We start from the raw sequence: 720 nt of genomic DNA, 5'->3' as shown, positions 1-720 counted from the left end.
ACCTAACCCTAGACTGGCTTCAGGTATATACACACCTAACCCTAGACTGGCTTCACCTAATGTTGCCTTTTTATTGTTCTACTGTTGTTATAATGTCCTGACCTTGTTCTAACGTTGTTCTAACATTGTCCTGACCTTGTTATCCTGTTCCTCTCCAGGGAGGGCTCCAGTCTGGAGGAGGTGGTGGAGAAACAAGCTGATCTCATCGACTACCTGAAGCACCACAACACCTTGCTGAGCAAGAGACTGCTCAACATGACTGTACAGCACTGACCACAATACAACCACAATACAACCTCAATACAACCACAATACAACCACAACACCTTACTGAGCAAGAGACTGCTCAACATGACTGTACAGCACTGATACAACCAGAGAGAGAGAGAGGGTGGGAGGGAGAGAGGGAGGGAGGGTGGGAGAGAGAGGGAGGGAGGGAGGGTGGGAGGGAGGGTGGGAGAGAGAGAGGTTGGGAGGGAGGGAGAGAGGGAGGGTGGGAGAGAGAGGGTGGGTGGGAGGGATAGAGGGAGGGTGGGAGAGAGAGGGTGGGAGAGAAGGAGGGAGAGAGAGGGTGGGAACCATGTTATCAGGGCCTGGTGTGTGGGTTCTACAGAAATGTTTTATGTGTTTTCTCCCTGCAGTGTGTTTTTATATAAACTCAGCAACAAAAGAAACGTCCTCTCACTGTCAACTGTGTTTATTTTCAGTAAACTGAACATG

General features: G+C 49.7%; 1 protein-coding gene across 1 annotated transcript in view; it reads left to right on the top strand.

The window, feature by feature from the left end:
* The window catches only part of tmem192 (transmembrane protein 192), a gene marked incomplete at its 5' end in the record, with an annotated part of 12445 nt that extends 12055 nt beyond the window's left edge, over nucleotides 1-390 (top strand). Inside the window, 1 exon segment of the mRNA XM_029744223.1 lies at nucleotides 159-390. Within this exon segment, the coding sequence (XP_029600083.1) occupies nucleotides 159-273 (115 nt within the window).
* Nucleotides 391-720: the final 330 nt, after the last annotated feature.

Source organism: Salmo trutta, unplaced genomic scaffold (assembly GCF_901001165.1).
Source record: "Salmo trutta unplaced genomic scaffold, fSalTru1.1, whole genome shotgun sequence".
Lineage (NCBI taxonomy): Eukaryota > Metazoa > Chordata > Actinopteri > Salmoniformes > Salmonidae > Salmo > Salmo trutta.
This window is presented reverse-complemented; position numbering and strand designations above follow the sequence as displayed.